This window comes from Sorex araneus, chromosome 3 (genome assembly GCF_027595985.1).
Source record: "Sorex araneus isolate mSorAra2 chromosome 3, mSorAra2.pri, whole genome shotgun sequence".
Classification (NCBI taxonomy): domain Eukaryota; kingdom Metazoa; phylum Chordata; class Mammalia; order Eulipotyphla; family Soricidae; genus Sorex; species Sorex araneus.
The window spans coordinates 189581610-189600040 of record NC_073304.1 but is presented as its reverse complement, the minus strand read 5'-3'; the positions used below and the strand labels follow the sequence as shown (position 1 = coordinate 189600040).

The following is an 18431-nucleotide window of genomic DNA, read 5'->3' as shown; positions in this document are numbered from 1 at the left end:
CATCAATTTTGGAGCCACAATCCACTGTGCTCAGGGCTCATTCCTCAGCAAGGTGGGGCCTGGCCTTGGTGAAGGGGTCTTCGCTCTCAAAGTGCTCTAGCTCGTTGGGTGACAGGCTAGCTGATGAATAGGAATATTCCTATTTCACGGAGGCCACATCTGCTTCTTAGTTGCTCTCCACAAATACCTAGTTTGTGCTGGCATTACCTCTTCTCCCAAAACTTCTGCACTTTCTGGGAGATGGCTCAGAGGGCTGGAACACAGGTTTTGCATGCTGTACATCTTGTGTTTGCTCCCTGACCTTGCATGGTGCCCTGAGCACTACACTGGGAGTACCCACACCCCAGCAACTGCTGAGTGTGAGCCCCCAAGGGGGGAAAAAAATAACAGAAACAAAAAAACAAAACCTGGCCCTCCACCTCTGGAGAAGCCTGTGTTCTCTCTTGAACACGGTACGCTCCCGCTTTCCAGCGAAGGGCCAGAGGGCTACAGCAGCACGGCTCAGGAGGCGCTGCAGTGCCCGGGACTGAACTCACCCCTGCGCTGCTTTGCTCCCCAATTTTTTGAGAGGGCCTGGGAGATGGTTCAAAGGACTGAAATTGTTTTACTCTACTATTTGTCTCAAAAGCAACAACAAAAACCCCTAGGAAACTGACCAACAAAACCCATACCCTCTGCAACCTATAGTCTGTCACGTTACCATGTCTCCCCGAGACCTCTTCGTTGGTGACCCTACCCCCAAGTCTGTCCACCCCACCCCTTCCGGGAAAATGCTTTCTTAGTTTTAATATTCATCAAGTCACAAGATTATGTTCCCCAGAATGAATTCTCCCGAAATACAGACGCCAAGTTACCCAAGACCGGTTAAGTGCTCCACTGGGCCCTGGGGCAGTGTGTGCCTGAGCCAATGGGTGGCACCTGTAACTGCCAACTTGTAGGGGCCCAAGCAGGTGATGTGGATGGAGTCCTGGTCACTCACATAGGTCCTTCTCCACTTCGGGAAGCATGCAGGCTGCTCCCACTGACTGGTTTGCAATATGACACCACACAATCTGTGTCTCATGCCTCACTGATCATACTTCCTTCTACATGCTACTAAAATTTCAACCAAATGTTTTTCCTCCACACCCCATGCACTTTCCAGTCTTCACATCTTTGATAAGAACCATGTCCCTGAGTCAGAGAAAGAGAGAGTACAGGAGTTAAGGCACTTGCCCTGCATGCAGATGGTACCATAGTGTCCCTGGGCACCTCTGGGAGTGCCCCCAAGCAGACTGGAGCATAGCACCAGAGCATTTCTGGGTGTGGCTTAACCACCACACTCATCCCCACCAGCCCCATCCACAAAAAACATTTCCCTGCCCAACTGGCATAATTTTATCCTGGGGAAGTCAAACTTAAGAATCAAACAGGAACGGTTATAACGGTTATAATCTGGTTATAGATTAGTGATAATCTTGAGGGCATTCCTTCTGAGCTGGTTTTCTCTTTGTGACATGTAAAAAACGTTTCCTATACCCACTCTGGTGTTGAGAATTAAGAGGGAGTGCACATACAAACTCTTGCCTCTCCTATGCTTACTTGGAGTAGACAGATTCTGAAAGGGAACTCCATTCTCACACTGCCTCAAGCTGCCTCTGCCCTTGGATTCTGCTTTCCTCAGCATCTGCCTGCCCAGGGAGCCTCTGGGCACTCAGGACAGTCTGTACCTGGACACACAGGCTTTCTCAACTCTACTGGCTCTGTCCCCCTCAAATGCACATCATTTTTTTCACACGTCTGGTAAAGTATCTGTGATGAGAAAATCTACACACTGCACCATGCTTTGTCCATGTTACAGGCAATGTTTCAGCGACACTTACCAAGTTGCGGACAATAATCTCTGAGCCTGCCTGGACAGCAAGATGCAAAGGGGTCAACTTGGAAGCATCCTGAACTCTGGAATTCACATTTGCCTGAACACTGATCAGGAACAGGACACTTTCAATATCAGAGTTCTGAACTGCCACGTGAAGAAAATTCCGGCCCTTGTTATCCACCTAAGGGAGTAAGCAGGAATCAGAATATTAGCAGGCTCTCCTGAGCACCTGCCATTAGCCTGGACGGCTCAAAGTGCTGTTGTTCCCTGGATCCCAGAACCTCCCTTCCAAGAACACTCAGTAAATACAACCCTCACTGCTCCTCAGAGCCACTGCGTCTATTTGTGCACATAACCATACATGCCGTCACCTTTGCATCATCAGGGAAAGGGAGCCAGTGGTGACAGGGAAGGCAAAAGAGGAAAGCAGCCCGGGAGCCTCCAGCTTTGGCTAAAGCAGAACAGGCATCCAGCTCCCTGACACCATAGTTTCAACGCCAGTCTGGTCTCTGAGCTATCACGATATTTTCAGAGGGACTGGGGAGATGGCTCAAAGGATTGCAGCAAATGCTCTGAGAGCAGGACAAGTCTTGGATTCGATCCCCGGCACAGTAATATCCCCAGCACTGTTGGAAAGTGACCCCCAAGCCAGGAGTAGCTCTTGAGCACTGCCAAGTCAGGCCCCCAAACCAAAAACCTCTAGAAAACTTCCTCTTTCACAAGTTAGTGGATAATAATACACGATGGGAAGCAGCAACAACATGTTGAAGACCTTGGTCCAGTGTCATAAAGATGAAAAAGTTCACTCAAATCGAACCAGGGAGGATCTTATAGTTACAAAAGTTGTCATGACGGCTGGGGCGACAGTAGCTGTGGTGCTTAACCTGTATGCAGCTGACCCAGGTTTGATCCCTGGCATCCCATATGGGCCCCCAAGCATCACCAGGCATAATTCCTGAGCACAGAGTCAGAAGGCAACCTTAAGCCTCACTGAGTATGGCCCCCTTCCTCAGCCCCCCCAAAAACCCAAAAGTTTTCATGAGTTTGCATGTGAGGAAGAGACCAACAGTCAACACACAGTGCCAAGGAGCTACTCCTGGGCAGGGCGCAGGGGCCATGTGGTCACTGTCCCTGGGCCTAATGCATGTAAAGCACACACAGCAGCTTTGTACTAGGAAAAAAAGCAATGTGAGGTAAGTATCTCTCTCAGGATCATTTTAAACTACCCGAGCAAGGATATAGTTAACAGTCACACTTTAACAATTTTTTGTTTTGTTTTGGGGTCACAAACAGTGGTGTTCGGGGTTGCTCTCAGCTCTGTGCTTGGGGGACCAGGGGATACAGGGGGCCGGACCTGAGTTCCAGCAGGCAAAGAATATACCAGCCAATTATGCTTTGGCCCTCATTTCAATTAATTTTTAAAATTTAATTTAAATCTTTTGGAGACATTAAATTACTAAAGTAAGCAAACAAGCAAGCAAGAAGAATGAGTAAGCTCAACTGGAGCCAACAGAGAAGTCTGGAGCACAGAGGATTTGATCCTCTGAGAACTGTCATAAATGACCTTTGAGCATCAAGTCTGGTAGCTCCTGAGTACTGCCAGGCATGGCCTGAAAACAAAAACAAAAGAAAGAAACAAAGGAAAAGAAGGAGCCCAGCCGTCCATGCCATAGAATCCCTATTAGAGGCTGGGCCATCTTCTGCTCTCTTTTCACGGGGCACCATGGGGTGACTGATGACAGAGCAAACCAATCAAATCTCAAACAACACTGCCAAAACATTGGAATAGCCTCTCAAGAAAGGGGAGTTAAATTTCAAACCAATGTCCAGTGTGGTGCGGCCCAGCGCTGCTGGGGAAGGACACACCCACGAGGCCACTCACTTGCTCAGCAGCCCCTGACTCTCGTTTGAGGATCGCTTCGGCTGCCTTGTTGTTCTTGTAAGTCATGGCACAGGCGAAAGGGGTCAGTCCTTGTCGGTCTCGTACGTTCAGGAGGATATCGGGATGTGAAATCAACAACTGAATGATGACACTGTGCTGGTTGCTGATGGCCACATGGACAGGTGTTCTTCCTTCTGCATCCTACGGGGACAAAGCAAAGACTTCAATGTCCAAGTAAGAGAAAAAACTCAGGAAACTATAAAGGGGGAAAAGTTATTTAGTTTTAATATCGAGGGAATCTGGTTTACATACTCAATGTGTATATGGAGTACAAGGAGGGGAACAGCTGGCTTTCTTTTCGGGGGCTGGTGCCAGGAACCAAAGCCACATACGAAGCCTCCTGCATGCGAAGGAGGCTCAGCCCACTGAGCTCTCCCCCAGCCCCTGATGTAAGAGTACCATATTAACGTTCTTCACTCAGCATCATGGTTCTGGGGTCCCTTTTCATCCTCCCCGACCTCAGTGACTTCAGTTCTGCTGTCTGAGTCTGATTTGTTTTTACTGACCACTATCTACTTTCCTGCTTTACTTAAGTACCACATGAGTGAGATTATCCAGTGTTTGTCTTTCTGATTTTTTTTCACTTAACTTATAATTCAGTATTCTACTGTTTTATTTATTTATTTATTTATTTATTTATTTATTTATTTATTTATTTATTTATTGCTTTTTGGGTCACACCTGGCAATGCACAGGGGTCATTCCTGGCTCATGCACTCAGGAATTACCCCTGGCGGCGCTCAGGGGGACCATATGGGATGCTGGGATTCGAACCCGGGTCGGCCGCGTGCAAGGCAAACGCCCTACCCGCTGTGCTATCTCTCCAGCCCCTATTCTACTGTTTTATATACACCATTTTATTTATCCACTCATATGTACTTGGGCACTTGAATTGTTTGTATCTTTTCAAATTGGCATTTTTCTGTTCTTGGGACAGATGCCAAGGAGTGCAATTTGGTAGTTCTATTTCCCAAGTCTTTGAGAAGTGCCCAGACTATTTTCCTTAGACAGAGAAGTAGTTCACAGTCCCACCATACTAAGTGAAGGCCTCCTTTTCATTGTACCTGAAGGAGAATAACTTAAATTTCTTTTTTTAGTTCTAAAATTCAATACTACCACTCTGTGTTTGAAATTGGCTTTTTTCAAAGACAATAGATACAAAAATGACTGAAAGCCACTCGTGTCACACCACCCTCCAGGAAATGAGAGGCAATGACTCAGGGGCAGCAGCAGGCCCCACACAAACAAGCCTGGTCAGGAGGTCTGCACTCACCCTCCCTCTCTCTAAGTTAGACCATTCCTGACCCTGTTGCGGATAGTGTGTTCTCACCTTCACAGGCTAGAATGCTGAAAGGAAGAAAGGAAGAAGATAACGCAGGGTCTCAACTGAGTTAATGGAACATTTTCCTGAACATTAATGCAGCTTGAAACTAGATAAAACCACCAATGAAAAAATGTAACTAATAGGAATAGAAGGTAAGGAAGAACCAATCTTCTCATGCTATCAACAGGACCAAGGCACAAAAGAGAAACATCTTTTCTTGTGGAGGGAAGAGGGGTCCACACCTAGCAGTGCTGATGGCTTATCCTGGTGGTTCAGAGAGTGGGGGGTGGAGATGGGGACAGAGCATGAAATGTGGTGCTGGGGATGGAACCAGGGTCAGTGTGTGCAAGGCAAGCACTTTAACTCCTGTGCTCCAAGGCCCCCAAAGAAGAAAAGTCCTAATTTGAAGTAATTAAACTTCCTGGCAGTCCATTTAACACAGAGAAAGCCACTTCATCTGTCTGTGCCGCACCCCATTCAACAGTAAAAGAGGCTGAAGGTCCATTGCCACAAGATTCCCAGTTCTTGAGTTATCATCTACTTCCCAGGAAAGAGAAATTCTCCATACCTGTGCATTGACATTGGCCCCAAACTCCAAAAGACACTGCACGGTCTCCTCCAGTCCCCAGGAGGCTGCCAAATGCAAGGGGGTCTGCCCATCTCTGGCCTCTTCCTCTCCTTCTCCATTAGGACCTGGTTTTCTGGGACTATTCACATCACAGCCACTGCGAGGAAGATGTAAAAGGAAGGCTTTAATAGCAATGCTTCCACCTAGCCAAAGGCGTGCTCATAAACACAGAGCAGCACTCTGACCCAATCGGCAAAAAAGCTCCTGCTGCCAAGGACTGCTCTGTGCTTGGGTCTTTGGCCTCAAATACTGGTGTGTCGGGGGCCCACTCCATAGAGTCTTCTGTAATTGCTTTTGGAGGCAATTGCTTTGGGGGACAACGGAAATTTTTAAAGTTCCTCAAGGGTTGTGTAGCCTTTAAAGTCTCAGAACTACTGTACTTGATGAGGCTTGCCTCCCACCCGGCATACACACTGGGTTTGCCCACGTATCTGGCAGTGCTACATCAGTCACCCAGCATCTTCCAGGACAGCTTTCTGGCTACAGAGTGTGAACTGGTCTATATGACAAAAAGAGCCCAGAAGGCCCCCAATAATCTGACTTAGCAGATTATTGGATCTGGGTCCAAGAGTCTCTTTCCCAGTAGGCCTGACCTAGCAGAACAAAGATCCCCTGGCTGCCTAGATAATGGAAGTCAAGCCAGCTACAGGTATGGAAAGACTATATGTAGACTAAAATAAGAAGAGCAAGTTTGCAAATCGCTAATTAAGATTTAAAGAGTAATTTTGGATCCTCGCACCTACGAATGAGAAAGCAGGCAGTAGACTCATTGTTTTCGTCGATGGCTCTGTGCAGGAGTGTCTGAAGGCACCCACTGGGTCCTGTACCCCAGCAGGTGGCATCACAACCATGTCGGACCTGCAGAGAAATATAAGTTACTCTCAGACTAGCAAGGTACAAGTTTTCATTATCTCTTTACACTATACACATCATTATATCTATTTTTCTGGCAGGATCAGCTGACAATGAGATTGACAATGACAATCTGTTCCACCTACTACTGTTTTTTGTTTTGTTTTGTTTTGGGTCACACCTGGCGATGTACAGGGGTTACTCCTGGCTCATGCACTCAGAAATTACTTCTGGCAGTGCTCGGGGGATCATATGGGTTGCTGGGAATTGAACCTGGGTGGGCCGAGTGCAAGGCAAACGCCCTACCTGCTGTGCTAATCGCTCCAGTCCATACTGGTTTTTTAACACTAGTTAAATCTGTTCTGTGAGGGCTGGGCATGTAGTTCAGCAGTAGAGCACAAACACACACACAACACCATATGGGAAGGCAGAAATGAAAGACACAGAAAACGCAAAAAGCGTGTGCATACACAAGCATTCATAAACCCTCAGTAACGCCTGTAATTAATAGTTAATTGCAATAATAAATGGTTAAAACTCACAGGTGCAAAATGTCTTAATGTCTCATTTTAGGCCCTCCAGGAAGCTGAAAGAGAACTTCCCATCTACATCTACGTGGGCCGGGGCCGGGGGTGGGGGTGTCAGTGGGTGGGTGTGTCTGCCTTTGAAAACAGGAGACAACCATGGGATTTAGAATTCATCACTGTTGTTGACAGTATGGGCAGTCCATCAAATTAACCCATGACAGGAGAAGACTCTTGAGCTCTGTGGCTTTTGGGTACTTTTTGCAAATATAAAGACCTAAAGACAGAAGCACTGACTGACGCTCTTTCCCTCCCTCCGCTACCCTGTCCCCTTGTATTTTCATCTTTGGGCAACACTGTCTGTCCTTTTTGGGCTGACTCCTAGTTCTGCACTCAAGACCTTGCAGGTCTTGGGGTACCTATAGGCGGTGCCAGGGATCAAACCTAGGTCAGCCAAGTGCCCTGTCCCGCTGTACTACTGAGCCAACCCCACAAACTACAAGTCTAAGCGACCCTGGACTGCTCGTCTTAATTTGCTACACAGCAGATCTCTTGCTCCTTTTGACTGCTATGCAGACATCGCTTCACTGATGCAAAACATCCCCACTTATGTATAAAGAGGCTGAAGCTCCTCTCACCAGAGTCGATGCAATATCCTCCAGATTATTGGTCAGTGCAAGCCACAGTGGGGGGTTCCCTTTCTCGTCCGGTACAGACATATCAGCTCCTCGGGTGCATATGGCATCCACGACAAGTGGAAGCTCATTTCTGATGGCCAGCTGCAAGGCTGTCTCCCCATCTTGAGTCCTGTCAGGAAAAACACACCAAAACCAACATTCAGAACTGGAGCCAAATAATAAAGAAACATTTCAGAGGCCAGAATTCACTGTATTATTTAAATTTCACTCACATTTTTTAATATTCTTTGGGGAGAATTTAACCTGTCAATAGCATTTGGTATTGCCATATTCTGAAAACAGCAGCCACGCTTCTTTTTTGCTTTTTGGGTCGCATGCAGTGGTACTTAGGGCTCATTCCTGGTGGGGTGTGGGTCCATGTGATGCCAGGAGTCAAAGACGGTTGATGGGCTGGCCGAGTACAAGGGCTGGTGCATTACCCTCTATACTAGCTCTCTGCCCCACAAAGACTGTTGACTTATTGGTTTGGGGCATACAACTGATTTTATTTATTTTTTTTTAAATTTATTTATTTTTAATTAGAGAATCACCGTGAGGGTACAGTTACAGATTTATACACTTTTGTGCTTATACTTCCCTCATACAAAGTTTGGGAACCCATCCCTTCACCAGTGCCCATTCTCCACCACCCGTAAACCCAGTGTCCCTCCCACCCTCCCCAATCCCATCTCCCCGCCACCCCACCCTGCCACTGTGGCAAGGCATTCCCTTCTGTTTTCTCTCTCTAATTAGCTGTTGTGGTTTGCAATAAAGGTGTTGAGTGGCCGCTGTGCTCAGTCTCTAGCCCTCATTCAGCCCGCAACTCCCTTCCCCCACATGGCCTTCGACTACAATGTAGTTGGTGATCGCTTCTCTGAGTTGACCTTTCCCCGGAACGTGAGGCCAGCCTCGAAGCCATGGAGTCAACCTCCTGGTACTTATTTCTACAGTTCTTGGGTGTTAGTCTCCCACTCTGTTATTCTATATACCATAGATGAGTGCAATCTTTCTATGTCTGTCTCTCTCTTTCTGACTCATTTCACTCAGCATGAAACTTTTCATGCCCATCCACTTGACTACAAAATTCTTGACCTCCTTTTTTCTAACAGCTGCATAGTATTCCATTGTATAGATGTACCAAAGTTTGCTCAACCAGTCATCCGTTCTGGGGCATTCGGGTTTTTTCCAGATTCTGGCTATTGTAAACAGTGCTGCGATGAACATACATGTGCAGATGTTGTTTCGATTGTACTTTTTTGCCTCTCTGGGATATATTCCCAGCAGTGGTATTGCTGGGTCAAATGGGAATTCAATATCTAATTTTTTGAGAGTCGTCCAAATTGTTTTCCAGAAGGGCTGAACCAGTCGGCATTCCCACCAGCAGTGAAGAAGGGTCCCTTTCTCCCCACATCCTCTCCAACAGCGGTTGCTTTTGTTCTTTTGGATGTGTGCTAGTCTCTGTGGTGTGAGGTGGTATCTCATGGTTGTTTTGATCTGCATCTCTCTGATGATTAGTGATGCAGAGCACTTTTTCATGTGCCTTTTGGCCATTCGTATTTCTTCCTTGGTAAAGTTTCTGTTCATTTCTTTGCCCCATTTTTTGATGGGGTTGGATGTTTTCTTCTTGTAGAGCTCAACCAGTGCTTTATATACCATTGATATCAACCCCTTATCTGATGGGTATTGTGTAAATATCCTTTCCCATTCTGTGGATAGTCTTTGTATTCTGGTCACTGTATCTCTTGCGGTGCAGAAGCTTTTTAGTTTAATGTAGTCCCATTTGTTGATCTCTGTTTTTACTAGATTGCTTAGTTCCGTGTCACCTTTGAAGATACCTTTATCTTCAATATCGTGGAGGGTTTCGCCGACCTTGTCTTCAATGTACCTTATGGTTTGTGGTCTAATGTTGAGGTCTTTAATCCATTTTGATCTGACTTTTGTGCATGGTGTCAGGTCAAGGTCTAAACCCATTTTTTTGCATGTGGTTGTCCAGTTGTGCCAGCACCATTTGTTAAAGAGGCTTTCCTTGCTTCACTTCACATCTCTTGCTCCCTTATCAAAGATTAGATGGTCATACATTTGGGGTTGTGTGTAGGGATATTCCACCCTGTTCCATTGGTCTATGGCTCTGCCTTTGTTCCAGTACCATGCTGTTTTAATTGTTACTGCTTTGTAGTAAAGTTTGAGGTTGGGGATGGTGATGCCTCCCATCATCTTTTTCCCAAGAATTGTTTTAGCTATCCTTGGACGTTTGTTATTCCATATGAATTTTAGGATTGCTTGATCCATTTCTTTGAAGAATGTCATGGGTATATTTATAGGGATCGCATTGAATCTGTATAATGCTTTAGGGAGTATTGCCATTTTGACAACATTGATTCTCCCTATCCACGAGCAGGGTATATGTTTCCATTTCCTCATGTCCTCTTTGATTTCATGGAGTAGCGTTATGTAGTTTTCTTTGTAAAGGTCTTTTACTTCCTTGGTTAAGCTGATTCCGAGGTACCTGATTTTCTGGGGCACGATCATACAACTGATTTTAAAGGCATACTAAATAGGGGCCAGGGGAGATAGCACAAAGCACTGGAGTGCAAGGTTGGCATGCGAAGACACCAATTTGATTCCTGGCACTGCAAGTTGTTCAGCCAAGCACCATCATGGTGGCTCTGATGACACCCAGAACTGCTTGGGAGACGTCACTCCTCCCCACGAAGAGAAAGCTCCCTTACAAAGGCCACCCTAACTTCCAACTTCTTTCACCTAATCATTAAGACTCATCTTACACTGTAGATAAATTTCACTGCAAATTAAAAAAAAAATTTTTTTTTTTTTAAAGAATTTCGGTCTATTTTTTGTTGTTTTGGGATTACACTTGACACTGCTAAGGGACTAGTCCTGGCATAGTGCTTGAGGTCAGTCCTGGGGACCAACCTGGGATTTCCACATTCGAAGCCTGTGTTCCAGGCTTTGCAATAATCTCCACAGCCCTTGATAATGGGACTGTTCAATTCTGTGCAGTCCTGAGAGGTCCAAGTGACAGCAAGCAGAATTCCCTTTTGCAATTTCCAATTATGTTTAATGGTAACATTGCACTTGAACTTTTACAAAGATATTGTTTGCTTTATTTTACAAGAGACAAAAAATATTTTCAGGGGACTGAGGAGATAGCTCAAAGGGTTGGAGTGTGTTGCTTTGGATTTGGGAGCCCTGGGTTCGATCCCCAGCTCTGAGCAATGTGCAGGAGTCATCTCTGTGAACCTCTGGGGAGGGCCCCAAGCCAAAAACCAAACTAAAAACATGGTCACACGTGAAAGGCTTTTTGGAACCATGAGGTGATGAAGTGCCCTGGCAGTGCCGCCCAGCCTACCTGACATTGATGTCGGCCTGGTGCTCCAGCAGGAATAGAGCGCTCTTGCTGTCCTGACGCTGCATGGCCATGTGCAGCAGGGTCTGCCCGTCAGACATGGTGTCATTAATGCAAGCCCCTGAGCCCAGCAACTGGGCTGCGATTGTGTGCATGCCTGGAAAAAAAAAAACACATCCCTGATGAATATACATTCAGTTTTTCCCACCTTCTCAACATCTGACCACAACAGAGAAACCCTTGCAGCTTCAAAAAGTAAGCAGTTTTCTCCTGGATGTTAAAGGATTCACTCCAACAGAAAGATATTTTACAACTAAATTATTAGCTACGATCCCCACCCCCCCCCCAACTACCTTTTTCATACCCTGTCTCATACCCACCCATCAGATGCCTATAGAACAAAAGCCCCTGGCATAGCCTTACCAGTCCACAATGCCAGGCCCAGAACAGTCTGGTCTCGGGAATCTTTGAGACTGAAGTCTGGAATGATTTGTAAGTTGTTGGTGGCGTGAAGAGCATTAGCTGAAAATTTTAAAAGGACAAGAACATTTGTTTTATCATCCCAAGGTAATATTTAAAGACAATAGGAACAATTTGCTCCGGACCCCAGACTGGGCCAACAACACCGGGGTGCCAGACGGAGAAGGTACAGCCAGCACGCGTTCTCCAGATGGAGCCCCAGAGACACTAAGCTTCTACTAACAGGGCTCCGGTATGCAGGACTGGGACATCTCCAAACCACGGGGGGCACTGGAACGGGGCGGCACCAGCCCAGTTTCTAATTCACCCCGGCAGTCAAAAGTCACGCCCTCAACCCTCCCTCGGCGCCATCTTGCCACAATCAGCAGTGAAGAATCCGGGCCGTTCTGGCAGCACTGCAAGCCAGAGATTGCTCCGGACCCCAGACTGGGCCAACAACACTAGGGTGCCAAACGGAGAAGGTACAGCCAGCAAGCCTTCTCCAGATGGAGCCCCAGCGACACTGAGCTTCTACTAACACGGCTCCAGTATGCGGGACTGGGACATCTCCAAACCACATGGCCACTTATGCGGCCGCACAACCTTTCCTGATATACAAAATAGATGCTCAGGAATGGCTCTGCCACCCCTGAGCGTCCATTATCCCAGAGGCACATAAACCAGTCTCAGTATGCAGTGGCTGCTGGCAGATATACTCCTGAACTCTGAACTAAGCTAAGGCCCCATGCAGCCCCGGGAGGGGAAGGGTTTCTGTCCCTTGGCCTTTTCCCCCCTGGACAGCATGGCGACTGCCAAACTGGACAGAGAGGTAAGAGTTTGCAGTGATGGGATGGGATACATGGGGAATCTTGCGATGGGGGAGGCAGAACCGGCCCTGCCTCCTTCCCAAATGAGATCCTGAGCGGTCACCCATGAACAGCTCCTCTGCTCCTGAACGGCCATGATCCCAGCGCCACAAAAACCAATCTCGAAATGCAGCGGCTGCTGGCAGAAATACCTCTGGACTTAATACCAGAATTCCAAAATTGGGTGGCTGCTTTCGAGACCACGCAACATCATATGCTCTTCACTACCAACAATAGAAAACATACAATCTAATGATGCCATTCCGACAAGTCTGGCTGTTGGGGGAAAAACTCCAAATAATGATAGTGAGTTTCCTGTCGAAAATTGAATGTAATCAAAGTAAGAAAAGAGTAAAGTGAAAATCATCTGCCACACAGCAGAGGGGAGTAGGGGGGGGGTATGCTGGGGTTATTGGTGGTAGAACATATGCACTGGTGAAAGGATGGGTATTTGAGCATAGTATGACTGAGACTCGATCCTAAAACCCCTGTAACTGTTCTCACGGTAACTCAATTAAAAAATAAATGAATAAATAAATAAATAAATTTCCAAAAAAAGAAAAAGATGATAGGAACAAGACTCAAATTTCAAACTGACAGGCTATAATACAATCTTTTTTTTTTGGTTTTGGGCCATACCTGTCTTTGCACTCGGAATTACTCCTGGTGGTACTCAGAGGACCAAATGGGATGCCATGGGACAAACCTAGGCCTATCATATGCAAGATAAGCACCCTACCCACTGTACTATCACTTCAGCCCCATAGTATAATCATTTCTATACAAAGAGAACTGATATATCTTCTTGTGGGGAGTAAGGCCCATTTGGGGCTGATACTTTGGAAAAAACTGATGGGGAAAATGAACTTTCCCCCTACTTTCTTCCCTCTGTTGCTGTTGTGATGATGTGAGTGACACATCTGGTCACAAAACTCACTGTAGTTTGCACCTGTGCAACTGTGCTGCTTAACACACTGGATGGGGTGTGTCACAGATCATATACTTAGCTTCATGCTTGCAACAAGGTAGGCAGGCAGTCTATACTTGAGTCACATCACTAGACCCCAAAAAAACAAATTTCTTTAAAGTTTAATGCACGGAATCATCACAAAAGGAAAATAGGGGCCAGAGTGATTAATACAACAGGTAGGGAATTTGTCTTGCATGTGGCTGATTCAAATTGGGACTCCTCATATCTGATATGGTCCCTGAGCCCACCAAGAATGATCCTTGAGCACAGAGGCAGGAGTAAGCCCTAAGCACCACCAGGTAAGGCCCAAAAACAAACAAAAAAAAAAAAAAAGGAAAATATGTTCTACTATGGAAACAACAACCACTTAATTGCTGAAAAATTTAAAGATAATAATGCCCAAGTGAAATTTGTCCTACCTACTCCTGAGAGTGCTCATGGAGGGGGTTGGGGGACCATATGGGATGCTCAGGATCTAACCTGGGTCAGCCACATTCAAGGCAAGAGTCCTACCCACCATACTATCACTCTAGCCCCATTGTAAAATTTTTGTGAGAAAGTGGGGGCTGGAGAGATAGTACAACAGGTAAGGGGCTTGCCTGGCCTAGGTCTGACCCCAGTACTCCATATACTCCTCCTGAGCCACTGAGGAAAGCTGGATAGGGTTCAAAAAAGGCAAAAGTGGGGGGGGGGGAGAGTGAGAGAGGAGGGGGGACAGCGAGGGGGAGAAAGAGAGAGAGAGAGAGAGATTGAGAGAGAGAGAGAGAGAGAGAGAGAGATTGAGATTCTGCCTAAAATACCTTCTCTTCATACCACAAGCACAGCAGCACAAATTTAACAGAGATGGCCTTAACAAAGTTGCAGGAAAGAGTAAAACAAATTTCAGAACAGAAACAAGGAAACCTAAAGATGGTTTTCTTCTTTTTTTGGTTTCTTTCTGAATCATACTCGGTGGTGCTCAAGGACTACTCCTAGTGCTGTGCTGTTCCCGGTGGTGCCCAGGGGAATCATGCAGTGGCAGGGCCTCCTACATGCAAGACACATGCTCAGTCTGGTGAGCACTTCTGGCCTGAAGAGAGTTTGCTGAGGATCATGGACTCCCCCAACCAGAGGGCTTTCCCTGGTCTCTTTCTGGCTCCCAGCTCCTGGATCACCTGCCAGGGAAGCTCAGAGGCAGGAGAGGACTGACTGCCACATGCAGAAGCTGCCACAGCAACTCTAAGTAACAGAGCCCAAGCCAAGGCAATCCTAATTTTAAAATTAGTGATGGCTATATCTTAACAAGAGGAATAACCAGGCACACCCAGCAAATGTATATAAGGGAAAAAAGAGCTTCGAACCAGACTATATGTGATCTAGTTTGACTTAAGATGATTTAGAGGCACAGAAAACCAAAGCATAAAAGGGAAAAAAAAAACACCTTTGTAATGAACAAGTCAAACCCCACTGTCTACAAATCAAAGGGAGAGGCAGTAATTCCCACACTTACCTTTCTGCTCAAGGATGACAGACACCACATCTGGATGATTGTAGGCAATTGCCATATGCAGTGGTGTTTGCAGATAGATGCCATCCCCCGAGCTGGGCAGGGCTGCAGCCTCCTTGGGCAAGGGCAGAGCTTCTGCTGTCTGCAGGTTTGGGTTGGCACCCTGCTGCAAGAGCTCTGCGGTGAGGTTTGCCAGGCCATGCCGGCAGGCTGTGTGCAACGGGGTTTCTCCCTACGCAGAAACAAACACCCCAACTGAAGTACTTAATAAGATATGGATTCCCCTCTCAAAGGAATACTGAGCCTAGGTGCTGAAATTCTGCTGACCACCATGGCTACTGCCAAACTATCTCCGTCTTCTCTCCTTCCCCTCCCCTGTGCCATCATCTGTGTCTGGAGAAACAAAGACACTGGAAAATGCGTCCCAAGCATCCACCGATCACCCACTTCATCCACTGGCCTTAAGTACCCTTCAATTCATTTAATAATTATTTTGCTAGCTATTTAAAAATATGATTAAACTCCCATGTGTCACTGAAACATATTTTGGGGGGTTTGGTCCACAAGCAGCAATACTCCAGGGCTATTCCTGGCTCTGTGCTCAGGGGACAGTATTTGGCGCTGGGGATTTGAGCCAGGGTCAGAGGGATGCAGAACAAGTGCCTTAATACCTGTACTCTCTCTATATAAAATAACAACATTCTTTGGTTGTTTGTTTTTGAGTTTAGACCATAGCTGGGTATGCTCAGGGATTACTCCTGGTGGGACTTAGAGGACTGTATGTATACAGCAGTGGCGACAGAACCAGGTCAGCCACATGCAACACAAGTACACTACATGCTATACTATCACTCTGGTCCCCCCAAATAAACATCTTTTAAGGGAAGAGCCTCATAGTTACACCTCAGAGATAAAACGGTGCTGCTGGTTTGACCATTTCTCCTCCTGGCCCTACTGGCACACCCCACGTTTGGTTTCTCTGACCAGCTTACACCCTCATTTTGAACTTTGGTCGAGATCCTCCTTCCTCTACTTTACATGTTTTTAATCGGCATTACATAAAACACCTATTAAAACACTAACTCAGAGAGATTATTTTCCTATTTCTCAAGGACTTTCATACTACATACAAGTTGGGGGTCAACAGGGGAAAAAAAATGAATCAAGAAAAAGCAAGCTCAGCTTCACGTCAAACTACACTATCAGGGGCTACAGAGATGAAGGTTCTTGCCATACATGTGGCCAGGCCGGCTTGATGCCCAACACCACATATATTTCCCAGGCCCAGCACAGCCAGGAGTGAGGTGAACAATAGCCCCCTGCCACAATAAAGACCTTCAAAACACCCTGCATTGTTTACAGTACCTATCTCCATGTGAACTGCTTTGAGTCTTTGAAAGCTATTTTTACATTTCTGAGTTATAGGTAACTTCTAGCAACAAGCAAAAATACTTTTCTGCTGACACAAATCTGCCTCACCCCAAGAGTCCTCCTCCTCACCATGGAAGAGAAGCTTTGTTTCTGAAGATAAGAGATGAAAGGATAAATATTGGCTTGATTCCTTTACTCAGACAGAAGTTATTTACTAATTCTTTATTAAGAAAACTTGGTATTAGGAGTTGAGATGTAACTGCACAGAGGCCTTGCCTTGATGTGTGTGTGAGGCCGTGGGTCTGATGTCTGGCATCACAGAATAAGAATGACCTGATACAAAAATGCATCTGAAAGGAAGATGCAGATATATCCCACTAACTGTAATTCTGCTCTTCCTCTGTAACTGGGCCCTTTGGATTCAAACATGGTATCAGAAGTCAGGAGGACGACTCTCACCCCGCTCCAGCCTGAAAATGGTACACACACTTTAACAGCTCTTCCAGGCAACAGTCTCAATTCTAAAATAGTCCTAGTGCTTGATGCCTCAAAGCCCACCTGTGGGTCCACTCTCCCCATGGGATAAAGTCTAAAGGCCTGACAGGAGCATTCCAGGCTTTTCTGCAGGTCTCTCTCACTGTCACCTCGCTTTTAAGCCAGGTCTCAAATGCTGTGCTGACCTAGACACATCCTAGATTTCACCTAGTCTTGCTATGATTACTAGAGAAAGAATCACTGATAGAAAACGTATTCAAGGGAGGATTTTCTAAATTTTAATTATTTTTTTAAATTTTTATTTAGGTACTGTGGCTTACAGTTGTTTACTATAAATAAAGTTTCGGTAAAAAAATAATAAAGAAAAAGAAAAAAACATGTTACTTTAACTACAACAATAAAAACAGTTTTTAAAGAATAGAGGTTAGAAGTTTGAGCAATTGAGAGAAAACTAACAAGTTTTCAATTTTCCTAAAAAGAAAAAATCTGGAGTAGACATACGGGTTCCTAGTATAGGAAAAGGATAAAAGATGATTCACAGATTGAAAAAAAAAAAAGAGAAGAGAGAGAGAGAGAGAGAGAAGAAATGATGCTCTCAGAATTAAAATTTTGGTAAGTGGATAGCAAGCAAATCTCAATGAGTATTTCTTTTTGTTTTTTGTTTTCTGGGTCACACCTGATGTTACACAGGGGTTACTCCTGGCTCCTACATTCAGGAATTACTCCTGGCGGTGCTCAGGGGACCATATGGGATGCTGGGAATCGAAATCAGGTCAGCTGCGTACAAGGCAAACACCTTACCTGCTGTGCTATAGCTCCAGCTCCAATCAATGAGTATTTCTTTCTTCAAGATTTAATTATATTAATTTTTATTTCCTGCCTACTACTTGCTTTGGGATTCTGTTGGTTTTCTTATTCTAGTTTATCAAGGTTAGGCTTTTTTTTTTTTTTAAGCTTATCCCATTTCCTGTATAAGCCTGTATTGCTATGAAATCCTCTTAGTACAGCTTTTGCTGTCTTCCACAGGTTCTGAGAGCTGTGTCTTCACTCACTGTTACTCATATTACAGAATCTTTATATTCTTTGATTTTTCTCTTTGATCCAATGTTATTTAATGGAACATTATTCATTTTACAAACATTAGCATTTGGAGGATTTTTTTTTTTTTTTTTTTTTTTTTTGCTTTTTGGGTCACACCTGGCGATGCCCTGGAGGATTTTTTTTTAAAAGCTGGAAGGTAGTAAAGCATGACGGATGAGATTATAATGAACAGTGGGCAAACATGATATAAAGAGCAAAGACATGATGGTAGAAACAAAGGCATGGAGAAGGTAAGAAATGCAGAGAGGAAATGCAGAATCTAGAAAAAGAAACATTCTGATATGAGAATGCTTTATTATTTATGAGTCAATTAATCAACCTCAAGGTGTTTTACCCTGGAACTGAAGGAATTATAGAAGATATTTCTTCAACACAAGATGCTAAAATGTGAGAATTAAGAGGGAAAACAGGTGCCAGAGCAACACGGCTAGTAGGGTGCTTGCATTACACGCAGTCAACTGGGGTTTGAACACCAGTACCACATATTGTACCGTGAGCACCACCAGGCCTTAAT

The 18431-nt window shown here is 45.4% G+C and overlaps 1 protein-coding gene across 1 annotated transcript in view; it reads right to left on the bottom strand.

Annotated features, from left to right (window-relative positions):
* Nucleotides 1–18431, bottom strand: part of ANKFY1 (ankyrin repeat and FYVE domain containing 1) — an 83889-nt gene that overhangs the window by 12197 nt on the left and 53261 nt on the right. Inside the window, exons 12-19 of the mRNA XM_055132071.1 lie at nucleotides 14954–15182; nucleotides 11593–11691; nucleotides 11173–11326; nucleotides 7767–7935; nucleotides 6492–6610; nucleotides 5693–5849; nucleotides 3741–3941; nucleotides 1863–2039 (exon numbers count right to left, since the gene is read on the bottom strand). Of these exons, the coding sequence (XP_054988046.1) occupies nucleotides 1863–2039; nucleotides 3741–3941; nucleotides 5693–5849; nucleotides 6492–6610; nucleotides 7767–7935; nucleotides 11173–11326; nucleotides 11593–11691; nucleotides 14954–15182 (1305 nt within the window). The remainder of the gene's footprint in view (nucleotides 1–1862; nucleotides 2040–3740; nucleotides 3942–5692; nucleotides 5850–6491; nucleotides 6611–7766; nucleotides 7936–11172; nucleotides 11327–11592; nucleotides 11692–14953; nucleotides 15183–18431) is intronic.